The 12,057-nt window shown below is 40.8% G+C and overlaps 1 protein-coding gene across 1 annotated transcript in view; it reads left to right on the top strand.

Annotated features, from left to right (window-relative positions):
• LRP2 (LDL receptor related protein 2) overlaps window positions 1–12,057 on the top strand; it is a 198,216-nt gene that overhangs the window by 162,930 nt on the left and 23,229 nt on the right. The window contains exons 60-64 of the mRNA XM_059928047.1: window positions 612–728; window positions 1,592–1,729; window positions 4,318–4,440; window positions 7,685–7,813; window positions 11,152–11,283. Coding sequence (XP_059784030.1) covers window positions 612–728; window positions 1,592–1,729; window positions 4,318–4,440; window positions 7,685–7,813; window positions 11,152–11,283 — 639 coding nt within the window. The remainder of the gene's footprint in view (window positions 1–611; window positions 729–1,591; window positions 1,730–4,317; window positions 4,441–7,684; window positions 7,814–11,151; window positions 11,284–12,057) is intronic.

Genomic DNA, 12,057 nt, shown 5'->3' with positions numbered 1-12,057 from the left:
CATTACAGTACCTTCTGCTTTATATATATTTTTTCTATGCTTTATGATACCTTATAGCAGTCTAGATCAATAATAATAGGGGAAAATCGCAAGAGAGTTTAAAAAATCTCATTTTAACTTAAACCTCTGCTAGGAACAGAGTTTAATCTGCATGGACCTTATAAACAAATAAGAACATTGGTCTTCCTACTATTCTCCAGAAAGTGGCCCTAAAACATATATACAGCTGTAGCTCCCTGGTGTAGAGGTCAGATGTTAGAATAGGAATCATAAACCCCAAGTAGTTTTATAGCTCTTACTGATTAAGGGTTGAGTCTGAGAAAAATCAGCATGCAAAACAGTAAAAGTTGGGGAGTTCAGGTTTTTGAGGAAAAGTTTAAGAGCTAGAGATATTTAATAGAAGAGAGATCGCTACTTCCATCTCCATATTTTGAACGGGGAAGGTGTACCTTTGAGAGTTTATTTACTCGCTAACCACGAGGCGTGGGTTTGTTGTGAGCCAGTCACCGGGTATGGATAGGAATGTGATGGAAGACTTACTACCCTCCACGGAACTAACAGTTGTCTGAGAATGCCAAGGCATCCTGGAAATGACAGTCTTTTCTCTTCAGAGATGATGACCTGCCATCCTGGATATTTTCAGTGTGATAGTGGGCACTGCATTCCTGACCAAATGAAATGCGATGGGTTTGCCGATTGTCACGATGCCTCTGATGAAGCCACTTGCCGTAAGTTTCTAGACACCCGTGGCACCGTTTGTCTGAAATGTATGGATATGGCAGTTTAGACCCAACCTTTCCCATCAGCCACCACTTCTTATATTAAAAGACCATAGATATTTTCTATTCAGCATTCATTGATAATTATCAGTTTACCTGGGGCCTGAGTCACCATGTCCATATATTTCACAGTAGACATTCAAGTGCATTTCATTAATAATATTTCAAATAGAGAATATATTAAGTGTCTGTGCTAACAAAAGTATTTAATGTTATCAGCTACTCTACAAATCGTTAATTGGATAAAAACTTGGCAGGTAAAAGAATATTCAAGCCATGAATAAAAGGGTATTCAAACATAATGAAGTCCCAGCATTAAACATTTTCTGAATTGAATAATGGCATATAAAATTGTTTAAAAGTATAAAGCCAATATGATCATTTGCATTTTGGTCTTTTTGAATCACTGAATAAATATTAATTGTTGATGATTATCCATGGTGGATTTTGTTGATAATGCGGTTGCTGCATCTTAAAACCTGGTTTCCAAGAGACTGTATAAATGGATGATAGGAAAAGCCAGTGTTGACACCGCTGAAGGGTTGCACTTGCCTATAAAGAAAAAGTGCAGTGCTGTCCACGGAATGACTCATGTCATTGAATACTGGGCTTGGTCATCTATCCTTAAGAAACATTCCGTCAGAATTTCAGACAGTTTAAAGCCACAGAACATCTGGTTGAATCAGGAAGGGCAGGCTATAATGGAACTCTTTCCATTAGGAGAGCTCTTTCTGTAAAGGAGAAACAGCCAGATAGCTTTCCAAAAGGTATCTTTTTCTAATAATTTGACTATGTCTCCTCCCCACCGACAGCCACTCGCTTTCCCAATGGGGCATACTGCCCAGCTACTATGTTCGAATGTAAAAACCATGTTTGTATCCAGTCATCTTGGAAGTGTGATGGTGATAACGACTGTGGCGATGGCTCTGATGAAGAACTTCATCTGTGCTGTGAGTGAGAGAGACTGGGGGTGGTGTTGTCAATGTTTCTTATGTGGAGCATGTGATCCAGGAGGGCGGTTGTACAATTTTTGAGTACTGGACACATGATCTGCATTAGTGTGGTTTCACTTGGCCTTCCTGCTTAGTTCTCTACTTGGAACATGAGAAAGTTGGGCAAGCATCCAAAGTGTTAAACATTTTGTGGCCCTCAAAGGCAATTTGTATAAATAGAGGCAGATCTGTTGTGGTTGAAGTCTGAGTTAGGGCGGGGGTGTACATCTCTCCTGCTCCATCCTACTTTCAGTGCCCCTCAGAGTACTTCTGCTAAACCCCCAGAGCTTCAGAGAACACCTTTAGGAAATTTTAAAACTAGTTAGTCCTTAGTCACTTCACTTTACATCACAATTCAAGCCCATCTAATTCTTTTCTGTTGTATGATGCATATTTATTTATTTATTTATTTAAACATCTTTATTGGGGTATAATTGCTTTATAATGGTGTGTTAGTTTCTGCTATATAACAAAGTGAATCAGTTATACATATACATATATCCCCATATCTCTTCCCTCTTGTGTCTATTTATTTTTTAAACCCATCAGAATCACCTGGGGAGAGGTATTTCAAAAGCACACGCTCTGGTCCCACCCTAGGCTTAGACCTATTGAACCAGAATGTCCAAGGACATGTCAGGCCTGAGCAAAATGTATATTGAGAAAGCTCCTTAGCTTTTAGTTTAGTCTCCTGGTTGAGAACTACTGATTTTAACAAAGTGAATGAAAATAGAGTTTGTTTTGGTCATTTTGCTCCATGCTTTGAGTCATTGGAGAGACTCAAGGGCAGTAGTTCTGAGTGTCATCTCTGTACTAGGAGAGTCAGTATTACCTGGGAACGTGTTAGAAATACAGATTCATGGGCCCACCCCAGATCTACCCGATCCAAATCTCTGGCAGGGGGACCCAGCACTCTCTGCATTAATAAGCCCTTCAGGTGATCCTGGTGCAAGCTAAAGGTTAAGAATTTCATGTAAGTAAAAGCCCCCAACACAGGAGAAGACACTCCCAGAAACATTCCTTCTGGAACTCTTGGTTAACTCCTAGTCTGACTTAGCTGCAATTTGCTTCTGAGGCTCTCATCACCTCTTCCATTCAGTTTCCTAGATTCATTTGCATTAGTGTGCTTTCACTTGGCCTTCCTGCTTAGTTCTCTACTTGGGACATGAGAAAGTTGGGCAAACATCCATAGTTTTAAACATTTTGTGGCCTTCGAAAACAATTCATTTTTAGCCCAGGGATTTGACTCTAGAAAATGATATATCAGAGTATTCCTTCCCCCCAGAGAACTTTGAATTAGCGTACACTATATTTTCCCAGTGGCATCCCAACACTTTCCTTACCACATCTAAGTTTTGTATAAGGAACTAACCATGTTTTGTTTTGTTTTTCACTTGATGAATCTTGAAAAACATCTTAAGCATGTGTAACTGTCAAAGAAGAAGTCCTCAGGAAGTTGCTTCCCTCTAAAAGATACAGTGCCCATAGTTAGTAAAATTAAACTTTGCGGAGGCAGAGACATATAGCCACATGAAAAAGTGACCAACACTGTTTTATAATGTTGCATTTGCCTTTCACAGCAAATAATTCTTGCAAAGTTCTATTAACGATACTTCCAAGAACCAGCTCTCAGAGCTGAATTTTTTCCCCCCAACCTCATTACAAGTCTCTCCTCTTGCTCCCTGTTTGTGGTACCAAGGCAGAAGGAAAATCAAACAGCCCAAGTCCTCCATGGGAAAGAGGAACATGTGTGTTGAGTTCACTGAATTCCTGGTACATGCATAGAGGACCGTTTCCCCTGTAGCAACTAAGGGACCTGGGTTCTACCTGTAGGTTCCTCACAGGGACACAAGCATTAGCCAGAGGTCTAATTCTGGATAATAAAGTGAGTCAGGGTTTGCTTATGAAATATCAACTTTAAGTGGAATAGGTGAGGGAATTCAGGTAGGAAAGTCCATCATGGTGTAAAACTTTAATGAAAAGACTTTGTGTTCTAGAGGCTCAATGATAACTCCAGTCAGAGGGACAAACAGTGGCCTCTTGGCTCAGGTATTGTCCTGCTGGCCTCTCCAGCCTCCTGGCCACCATTGTCCCTCTCACTCCATGCTTCAGCCCAGAGACCTTTTATTCAGGTCCAGAAGCCTGCCTTCCTGACTCAGAATTTTTCCATGTGAAGCCTCTTCTGACCCCTCCTCCCCCAGATCTATATCATATCTCCACAGTAGATGCTTTCACAGCATGTTTCCTTTGTGGCTCTTACCACAGTTGTAGTTGAATGGTTAATTTGTAAAGTCTGCTCTCCTGCTAGAATAAACATCCCATGAGGATAAGGATTGTGTCTTTCTTTTTTCCAATTGAATCTGATGCCCGGCACAGCGCCACGGTGTCAACTAGACACTCAAGAGCTATTTGTCGATTGGTTAATCGAACAAGCCAATGAAGGGATGAATCAAGCAAGCCTGGCGCTGGCACAGGAGTGTTTTTAGACACTGACCCTTATGTTTTGCTCTTAACCTGTACTTTTGCTTTTCCATCTTGTGTTTTAGTGAGCATTCCCTGTGATTCACCACACCGTTTCCGGTGTGACAACAATCGCTGCATTTATCGTCACGAGCTGTGCAACCATGAGGATGACTGTGGAGATGGAAGTGATGAGAAAAAGGAGAACTGTAAGCAAAAGTCAAAAGGGAGAAGGGAAAGAGAAGGGCCCCCAATTGCTTGCAGTTTGCAAAATGTACCTCAGGGATTTCAGTTTGTTCTGTAGAGGCTTGAGCTGCACCCATGAGTGCAGATCTCTGTGGACATTATTGTTTGCAAGACCCTATAAACACGCATCACTCAGATGCAACCCTTCCCTGCTTCTTCCTATTTCATTTGAACCAGATGTTGGCAAGTTCCTTAAGAAAGTGAGAACAAATACTAAACAGTGGTTGAGTCACACTTCACAAATTAATGGTTTCTCTCTTTTCAAAGATGAGGTTTGGTCACTCTTCAGCCTAGACTTTCTAATTGCCAATCTAGGCATGGGAAATTCTCAATGCCACACTGAAAAGATCATGTTAAGTAAGGCAGCTCTGGTGTTCACAGAGCTTATCTAATACCCTTCTTTAAAATGAAAATGCATTTCCCAGAAGAGAAAGATGATAGATTATTTTAAGAGATAAGTTTCAAACTGGCTGCATTTAATATTTTAGATATTGAAAAATCTGTGCTTTTCCATTCTGAGACTGTTTTAAATCTATCCATTGAAGGAGAGAGTTGATTAATTTTCTGGGCAATTTAATTTATCTAGAAAAAGTCAGTGAGGAAAATTATTCCTCCTGAGTCGAATTACTTTTTTTCCTAAAAGGATATTATCTGGGAAAATTTAGATAAATGCTTAACTTTTCTATTTTCTATTCCTTATATTGATGTGGTCTTAAAATGCTTACTGTCAGCTGCCATCCCAGATGGCCATCCCGGCGACTGGGTGTCAAGGGCACTTTGATACTCTTGCCATGTTCAAGTTTGTACCCTCCCTCTCCCTCACCTTTTTGGGGCAGAGATGAACCTGTGGTTATAAGATTGTTAATATGTTTGTTTGAAGCATAGCACAAAAGAATGAAAACCTAGAAATAAAACCTTTTTAAAAAATTGGGGCAGGTTTACCCCTTTCCCTCTTCTCTTTCCATTTCCCCTGTCAATCATGCCACTTTTCAATGGAGCCAGACATTTGTAGCATGTGGTCAAATCCCAGAGTGGGAAAAAAAGGGGTAGTAAGCTAAAATTCTTCTCAGGGAGCAGGATGTTAGAGGAATCACTGCTAACCATCACAGTAGGCGAACTGCAACATTTCAATAGCTTAAAACAGCAGAGGACTAAAGTTTGATGAAGGTCAGGCAACTCCCTCCATCCTGTAATGATGTCATCTGGAACACATAGTCTTCAAGGTTGCTGAGGCAGGAGAAGAGAGAAATGGAGGAGACAGTTTCCTAACTTGCTGGGCCTGGAAATGACAGGTGTCACGTGTGCTCACGGTCCATTGGTTGGCCCTAGTCACATGGTCCCAATCTAACTGCACGGGGGACTGGGAAATGCAGGGAAGTGCATGGCTATTTAGTGAACACCATTTGTTTCTACCACAATTTACCCTGGTGTCACTAAAATTCCCTGTGCACTTTTCTTTCCATGCATAGAACACTCTTAACCCCTCCCCCAGGGACATAACCCAGAGTCCCTCTCAGTAAATGGAATCCAGGAACTCCAGGTGACAGGCAGTAGTCGTGCCATCAATTCCAGATGTGTTTCCTCTTGGTCTGGAGACCCATAAACTAAGAGACTAGTTTTATTTGGTCTCCTGCCCCCAGTAGATAGTGGTAGAACAGGGGGAGCATAATGGAAATAAACATCCTCATTGGGAAAGAAAGAATGAGAGACTCATTGCCATCCCTGTTCTGTAGCAATTCTGAAATGCCACTGGGCTATGGTGGCACATGTTGGCCCAGGACAGTCCTGATTTACGTCTGTTGCCCTAGTGGAATTGTTAATAGAGCTCCTTTCCCTCTCACAAGTGTATCGACTTGGAGAGTAAATTGTATGTTTACCCTGTGCAGACATTGTGAAGGCCCTTATATAGTGGGGAGTGGAGGAGATTCATTGAGGTCAAGACTCTGCCCTCAGAGGAGCACCTACGCCCATTTTTCCTCATTGTCTCTGCCTCCGCCCTTTGGGAGTGGTTGCTTGTCTATATCCCTCTTCAAATGAAGAGGGAACAAGGGAGTATGCCCTCCTTAGGGGCGGTACAGCTTTCCCAGCCACTCCCTGCTTGTAGAAGGTTGGGGGCCCAAGAGTTTTGTCACCTCAGTCACAGTGTTTTGGTTTATTTGGTCGTACGTTTCAGAAACCGAGCAGGCTTTTGATCTGCTTGCTTCCGGTTAGTTCTAAGCGTCAATAACCTTACTCAGTGTTTTTGTTTGTTTGTTTGGTTTGGTTTTGGGGGTTTTTTTTTGAGACACAGTTCTTGAATTTGTTGCATTTCTTTGCTTTGTTTCCCTCATGCACATTTGTGTCAACTTTGTCAGTTATATTCAGGCCAGAAAAGTAGATGGGCTTTAATTCAACTAAGAGATTTGACTGGTCCTTTTTAAACTTCAGAGTCTTGTGTCATCGAAATGCAGTAGGTTCTCTGCAAACTGTAAATTTCTGGACTTTATTTTCTTTGATTTCTGCTTGTAAATCAACCAGTTCTTCCCCGAGCTTATCTCTTTCTTGCCAAACTCAGGTAATGGCAACCCGTGCACATTATTATTAACATTACATTTTCTAACCTCTTTGCCCAGATTGACAAGTTCAGTAAACATGTGGTCCGCCTTCCAGTTTTTCCGAGGTGACAACTTTACAAATACTTTGCCACTGCGTAACACAGGTCTCCATCTTTCCCTCCTTTGGGATCACTATCCTCGTTGCCTGCCTCCTGACTGACGCCAATGCCAAATATTTTAGGTTTTTGTTATGGAAGTGCCCTACTTCTATATCATTTAGGGTAATTAATACTAGCGACCGCAACCAACAAATCTCAAACTCTCAGTGGTGTGACGTAGCAAAGGCTTATTTCTCACTCACGTAAAGGCCAGCGCAGGTTGCACGCCCTTCTCCATCTTGACGCGAGGCCACCTGATACACATGGTCCCTGGGTTGCTGAGCAGGGAGGCACATAGGCTTTAATAGCTTCAGCTCAGAAGTGACACGTGTCACCTCCAACTCATAGTCCATTGGCCTGAACAAGACACATGGTCCCAACCTAACTGCAAGGGAGACGAGGAATTGTAGGGAAGCGCACGAGCTTATTTGTGGAAATACTGCCTCTGCCACAGAAGGAAGTGTCGTGTTTCACAGAAGAAAAGGTTTTGACTTTACCTTATTCTTAAATTTTAGGTGCAGAACCGACTCCTAGACCTTGTACAGAAGATGAATTTAAGTGTAGCAATGGACGTTGCATTTCACAGCACCTGGTATGTGATGATGTCAATGACTGTGGTGACCATTTTGATGAGACGGGATGCAGTAAGTAAATACTTATTTTTATACTTCATTGTAGTAACTCAGGTTAACCTACTGAAAGCATGCAATAACATAAAGTAGACGATAACCACGTTTCTCTTTCATTTACACATTGTGTTCTGAACTGCAGTCAAGCCCATAGCTACCTGTTATTGAACACTTATTCTATACCAGACATCGTGCCAAACAGTACATGGATTATCTCATTTCATCCCTGTAACAATCCTGTGAGTTAGGTATTGTCTGTCTCTCTGTCTCTCTCTTTTAAACAAGTGAGGAAACCAGCTTACAGGTTAAATAAATTGGCTATGTCTTCCTGTCATTAAGAAACGGAGTCAGGATTTGAACTCTGATCTGTTTAACCGCAGGGCATATCCTCTTCCCAGTTCATTAGGTGCCTCTCAGCACCTTAAAGCTATTAATTTTGTTTCTTAGTTTGTACATTTTTTCATCTTAAGCCAAATGCAGTATCTTTGGCGCATAGGGGAAGAGTGGTTGGTAAGAATGGAAATGTCACAGGGGACCTTGGAAGGACCACTTATTTTTAAGAGAGGATTTTGTGTAGGGAAAGGATGGTGTATGCAATCAAGGGATGATTCTAGCTTAATATTGTGATGGAAATCTTGGAAGGGCATGCTAATAATTCGCACTTTGGTAGTCCTTTATAGCGTTTATGAAATGCTTTCATGTACTTTCTCTAATTTGTCACTCAAGATAGCTCCAGAGGATTACTGCTATTATGTCTAACTATATAATAAAGCTCAGAGAGCTTAAGTAACTTGCTTGAGGTCACACAGAGTGGCAGAGGCAGAATTTGAACAGTCCTGGGACTCCAGTCTGGAAGAGCTGGCTTCTAGTTCCTCTGCAACTAACTGTGCCACTTTGAGTGCATACTGACTTCGTCAGGCCTCGATTTCTTCTCAGGAAAAAGGAGGGAGTTCTTCAAACCCTACAAGTCTGGACTTAGTCACCTTAGTTAGCTCCACATGCTTTCAATTTTGTGGGCTTTAATCGCCTTTTTCTGAGGCGCCCCAAAGATTTCCTGGCAAATTTTCTCCTGTGTGGGTTACAAAGGAAGATGAAGAATCAGCCATATTGAGTTGATTTGCCATTTGTTTCACACACTTTCTCAGTGGGGCCTGGAGTTTTGGACATAATAATGTGACTTGATTAAATATTTAAAAAGCATAAACATGATGGAATTTGTAAAACCCAAAGGTAGATTTGGGTTCTGCTGCCTAGAGACTGATATGTGAATGGTTCCAGGACTTTGGAATATTTCCAAGTTAGGCTTAGGTCAAACATTGGTTTCTCTTTTAGTTACCTGTGCCAGTTAAAAGCCTGAAAATTAACCGCAGTACTTTTAATTCAAATGACATTTGATTAAAAGCAGGGTTTATTTAAAGGAAATAGGTATCACAGGCATTAATATGGTATGGAAGCAGCATTTCTTTGCAGATATTAAGCGGATCTGTGATATGGAATTCAGTCTTACTGCAGTGGGCTAATTTGACTAAGACATAAAATTCTTATTTAAAACACCAGTTCTTGGATGCTGCTAATCCACTTGCTTTCCTTTTCTTTTCCTTTCTCCTTCTCTTCCTCCTCCTTTTCTTTTAAACAGGATCACTGAAGTGTTTTGGACATATGTTTTCTTTTTCAAAAATATTTAAAAATCATGAAAGGAAAGACATTAACATTTTTCTCATACCACTGAGGGATAAAGAAAAGAAGTTAACCTCAGGTTGCAAATATTATTTATGTGATTACAGAGATAGATTGACCTGCTATTTCTCTGTCTGGTAGTTCTTCTTCCTTCTTCATAAAATGGAAAATAGAGTGTCTACTTCCTAAATAGAGTATCATATATCTGGGTTGGGGGAGATCTCTTGTATTACGAATTAAAATGGTGATTGTTTTCAAATGAAAAAAGTTACAGGAAGGTCTTTACATTTGAGGATGAATCTCTTAATGTTATAGGGTTCTGCTCTTGTTAAGGACTCTTGCTTCACAAGAGTATAACTCATTCAAGGGAACACTTGGCCCAGAAATTTTTACCTCCTGGGATCCCTAATCACATTGTAGATTTTAGAGATGGGGAGGAAATCACAGAGCCTCATGATGTACTTGAGACTCAGAGAGGTTATGTGACTGGCTCAAGGCTATTCATGTTGATAAAAATAAGGTCACATTTATTGAGCAATGTAGTGGAGACGTTACTTACCAACCTTACAGAAATTTAAAAGGTAATAGAGAAATACTATGAGAAACTTCATGCCAACGCATTAGACAACTTAGGTGAAAAGGATAAAGTCTTAGACAAAAAATGCTAAAACTGCCTCAGGAAGAAATAGAAAATCTGAACAGACTTATTTAGCAATGTGTCATTGTTAAGAGCTCAGACTAGACCTTTATTATAAGAGTCTCACGTATAAAGCTTTTAAGTATGAAATCCAAGGGCAGCATTCCATTGAATGTCATTGTGCTTTATTTTGTGTTTTTGAAACTGAATGTTTTTAGTTTATTCAAACCACATATACTCACAGTCATTGTACCTTAAGGCGGCGGTCCCCAACCTTTTGGCACCAGGGACCAGTTTCGTGGAAGACAATTTTTCCACGGATGGGAGCTGGGGGTGGGGTGATGGTTCAGGAGGTAATGCGAACGATGGGGAGCGATGGGGAGCGGCAGAGGAAGCTTCCCTCGCTCACCCGCCGCTCACCTCCTGCTGTGCGTCTTGGTTCCTAACAGGCTGCGGACCCGTAGTGGTCTGCGGCCTAAGGGTGAGGGACCCCTGCCTTAAGGGACCCTGAGAAGTGGCTAAGTTCACTTCATTGCCTACTATAGAAGACAATTAGATATAAATCTATTTTTATTTAAAAGAATTGAGTCAGGAGATACCTGTATCAGTGTCTTTTATTTATACGTGTGTGTATATAGATACATGTATACACACATTTGAGATGTATCTATTTATATATAAACATGATTATATAATATTAAGATAGCGGAGCAGGTGGTTACAGTTGTAGAGAGTCCCTGCCTGTGATTCTGTCCAGAACCGGATGCTCTGAGGGTGAGCCTGGCAGGGCTGAGTATAATCGGAAAATTGCCTCAAGGATCTAACATTACATGTATTTGTACAAATGGTATTCAAGCCATTACCAGATAGCCCTGTACAGAGGTCTCTGACGCTCTGCAAAGCTTATGGAAAGGGGTCATCTCAAGATGTTCTATAATTGGCTATCTGTAGGTGTTCTTCTGATATACCACTTGACTCTTCATTTGTGGCTGATGTGCTTTGTACTGTTCATTTGTGATGCTGGGATTTTGTTTTTCAGATACAGGAAAAGAAAGGTCATGTGCTGAAAATCTATGTGAACACAACTGTACCCAATTAAGTGAAGGAGGATTCATCTGCTCCTGTAGACCTGGGTTCGAAGCCAATAGTTTCGACAGAAACTCCTGTGAAGGTAGAGTATATTTCCTCCAATTCCTATTAGGGAGAACCTTGTACTTTTTAGATTCTCCATTCATTCCCTTTTACTAAACATGGTTTAATTCCCTTCATGGGGCTGAGCTCATGGTCCTAGCTCATGAGCTAGGACCATGACTCAAGGATGCCAGTTGCTTTTTCCCCAGGCTATCTTACTGGTGCCTTGCAGAGCATTGGGCCATAGCTCATCTTCAGTAATGTCTGTGAAATTGAGATGATTAATGAAGACCTGAGTGATGATGGCTACTTACTGTACTAGTGTCTGAGATCAAATTTTCTTTTTTTTTCTTTTTTTTTTTTAACATCTTTATTGGAGTAAAATTGCTTTACAATGTTGTGTTAGTTTCTGCTGTATAACAAAGTGAATCAGCTATACAACACAAGCCTTACTTTCTTCAAACAACACGTATTTATTACATACCTCCTTACGTCAGATGGAAATGAGTTCCCAGGTGTGGAGTCCTAAGGGAGCTTATCAAGAATGGTAAATATCAAGTATGATTTTAGGTGTATTTGATCATTTGAATTTACTGTTCCTATCTCATGATGTGCCATACTCAGATGATTAGAATAGTTCTTTTAAGGGCTGAAGCTTAAGAACTCAGTTGAAAAAACCAATCAATGACTTCCCTTTCTGAAGCCAATTAGCAGGAGGGAAGTGGTACCAAACATCGACAGCACAACAGCTGCTTCCCCAAAGGGAAAATCTTGTTCTGCTGTTGTACAGAGTCGGACTGCTTCCGTTTAAATC

This window comes from Balaenoptera ricei, chromosome 7 (assembly GCF_028023285.1).
Source record: "Balaenoptera ricei isolate mBalRic1 chromosome 7, mBalRic1.hap2, whole genome shotgun sequence".
Lineage (NCBI taxonomy): Eukaryota > Metazoa > Chordata > Mammalia > Artiodactyla > Balaenopteridae > Balaenoptera > Balaenoptera ricei.
The sequence above is the reverse complement of the archived record's forward strand: the minus strand, read 5'-3'. Positions and strand labels throughout refer to the sequence as shown.